General features: G+C 51.0%; 1 protein-coding gene across 1 annotated transcript in view; it reads left to right on the top strand.

Annotated features, from left to right (window-relative positions):
- LOC103460679 (gap junction beta-4 protein-like) overlaps window positions 1–2,728 on the top strand; it is a 5,314-nt gene extending 2,586 nt beyond the window's left edge. Inside the window, exons 2-4 of the mRNA XM_008402959.1 lie at window positions 687–896; window positions 1,400–1,701; window positions 1,782–2,728. Coding sequence (XP_008401181.1) covers window positions 726–896; window positions 1,400–1,701; window positions 1,782–2,124 — 816 coding nt within the window. The 5' untranslated portion in view covers window positions 687–725 and the 3' untranslated portion in view covers window positions 2,125–2,728. The remainder of the gene's footprint in view (window positions 1–686; window positions 897–1,399; window positions 1,702–1,781) is intronic.
- Window positions 2,729–2,734: the final 6 nt, after the last annotated feature.

Genomic DNA, 2,734 nt, shown 5'->3' with positions numbered 1-2,734 from the left:
CTTCAATCGTCCAGTTTCTCTTCAATCGTCCAGTCTTTCCAGTCGATCCCAGTTATCAGTCAGAGAATCAAGTTCAGTTCATTCAAATTAGCTGGAAAAGTTTCTGGGGAAACCCAGCAGCCTGCACTTTGCAGAGTCCGTCAGGCCGAGCGTGGATGTGGCGACAGCAGAGAGAAACCTGTTAAAGGATTCTCCCAGAACCAGAACCAGAACTGGGCTCAGTCTGAGTGGCCAGCTGCCATCTGGAGGTCAGAGGATACAGAAACATTTCAAAGTTCCTTGAGAACAACACCATGATCCGGGTCAGAACCGGTCAGAACCTAGTGATCAAACATCAGAGCTCATCTGGTCTTCCTGTTTTCCTCTCCGGTCCAGAGGAACTACCAGGGTTCTGTTTCTCTCCAGAACTTCAATTAGAACCACAGTTTACCAAACTGGGTACAAGGTTCTGATGGACCGGACGCCCTGGCCGGGTGAAGTTTTGACCCAGTTAGACTGATGGACTGGAGGTCCAAACAAAACCATGTTATGAGGGATTGGTCAGAGCAGCGATGGAGATGAAGGCATTAACGTGACGTGCCCAGATACTCTAGAACCARACCTGTTGGACTGGAGTGGCAGATGTCTCACGATGTCTCATGATGTCTCATGATGTCTGACTGATGTCTACTGTCTCCTGTCCCCAGTCAGAACCCGGGTGTGTCCCAGAACCCTAACCCGGCAGGATGAACTGGTCCGGATTGGAGAATCTGCTGAGTGGGGTCAATAAGTACTCCACAGCCTTTGGGAGGATCTGGCTGTCCATGGTGTTTGTCTTCCGGGTCATGGTGTTCGTAGTGGCAGCCCAGAGGGTGTGGGGAGACGAGAGCAAGGACTTTGTGTGCAACACCAAACAGGTGAGCTCCACACTAACACACCTGAACATGTGAGTCAGAGTGGCGGACCAACAGGTTCCTGATCGAACACTGGGTGACTCTCCATAGCAACCTTTAGTTGACCCGATAAAACCTCGTTCAGACTTTCCTGCTCTTCATCAAGACCTTTGGCTAAACAGCCTGGATGCAGCTTAGGACTCCATCCTCCTCAAGACAGRATCCAGGTCTAGAAACATCCTTATTTAAAGATATTTTACATTATTTCCTGCTAGATGCTGTACATGAGTCTGTCTCCCCCTGCTGGCTTTCAGATGGAACAGCTTCAGGYTGATTCACCCTCACACCACAGCTGGCTGTCTAACCAGTCATGTTGACCTAGTTTATGTCCGGGTCTCAGAGGCTACCGTGGTTTCTGTCCTCTCTGGTCTTCTGAAGGTTTTCTGTTGTCATGATGTGTTTCTGCTCTAGTTGGTTGCTCTCCTTCTGGATCGGTCCAGAACTCAACATGTTTGACTCGTTTTCAGCCTGGCTGTAACAACGTCTGCTACGACCATATCTTCCCCATCTCCCACATCCGTCTGTGGGCGCTGCAGCTGATCTTCGTCACGTGCCCATCTCTGATGGTCATGGCTCATGTTAAATACCGCGAGGGGAAGGACAGGAAGTACATGGCAGTGCACCAAGGCTCTCACCTTTACGCCAACCCCGGAAAGAAGAGAGGAGGTCTGTGGTGGACGTATCTGGTGAGCTTGGTCTTTAAAGCCGGGTTTGACACTTCGTTTCTCTACATTCTGTATCGGATCTACCATGGATACGACCTCCCCAAGTAAGTTTTGGACTTTACTTGCTGGCAAAGACAACAGTGCTGTTCTTCAGTTGCTTCAATCTGCTCTGCTTTCYCTGCAGACTCTCCAAGTGTTCCCTGGCACCGTGTCCCAACACTGTGGACTGCTTCATCAGTCGTCCAACAGAGAAGAAGATCTTCATGCTCTTCATGGTCGTGTCCAGCGCCATCTGCATATTAATGTGCCTCCTTGAGATGATTTACCTCATTGGCAAGCGCATCTTGAAAGTRATAAACATCCGAAACGAGAACCAGAGGGTTGTGTTCGCCGACCAGCATGAACTCACCGCCATCACACCTCCCAGGTCCCAGTACCGGAGGGCGGACCCGACGCTAGCAGAGAGCCAGCTGAGTTTAAGCAAGCGGGAGAAGACTGAGGGTCGACAGAAAACGACCCTGCTGTAGCAGAGACCGGTGGAAAACAGGAAGACCGAAGGTCCTGGGATCACGGGAACAAGAACTTTAAGGGTTCCCTTCAGGAGGAACTGCTGCTTCTGCAGACGGGAGGCTGGATGGAGCTTTCAGGAGCAGAACAAAACTCTCAGCTCTGCTTGGGTTTAGCTGGCTTTGCTTAATGACTGTTTATCAGAAAACTGCATCTGGTGCCTCTTTTTATTTATTCATCCAACGAGACCTAAGAAGTCACATGATGTAACGACTCCATGACAACCARGGGTTACCGTCCTCACAGTGGCWGACGGCCAAATTACTTCATCACATTTACTCCCCGACTTTCTGTACCAAAGGTTGTAGACCATGCACATCATGTCTGTAGCTACAGAAAAAGCTAGAAACAGCAAGAGGCCAAGGTCAGGCCAGAGGTCAAAGGTCAGGCCGGAGGTCGAAGGTCAGGCCAGAGGTCAGAGGTCAGGCCGGAGGTCAGAGGTCAGGCTGGAGGCGTGTGTGCACCGCCTTCCTCAGACTGTAGGGTGCTCTGGTAGCTGCCTGATGCAGCCCACTGGGCCCATTCCTGGTTCTGCTGCTGCCAGAACAACCAGCAGCGTCCTGGTACCAG

This window comes from Poecilia reticulata, unplaced genomic scaffold (genome assembly GCF_000633615.1).
Source record: "Poecilia reticulata strain Guanapo unplaced genomic scaffold, Guppy_female_1.0+MT scaffold_276, whole genome shotgun sequence".
Lineage (NCBI taxonomy): Eukaryota > Metazoa > Chordata > Actinopteri > Cyprinodontiformes > Poeciliidae > Poecilia > Poecilia reticulata.
This window is presented reverse-complemented; position numbering and strand designations above follow the sequence as displayed.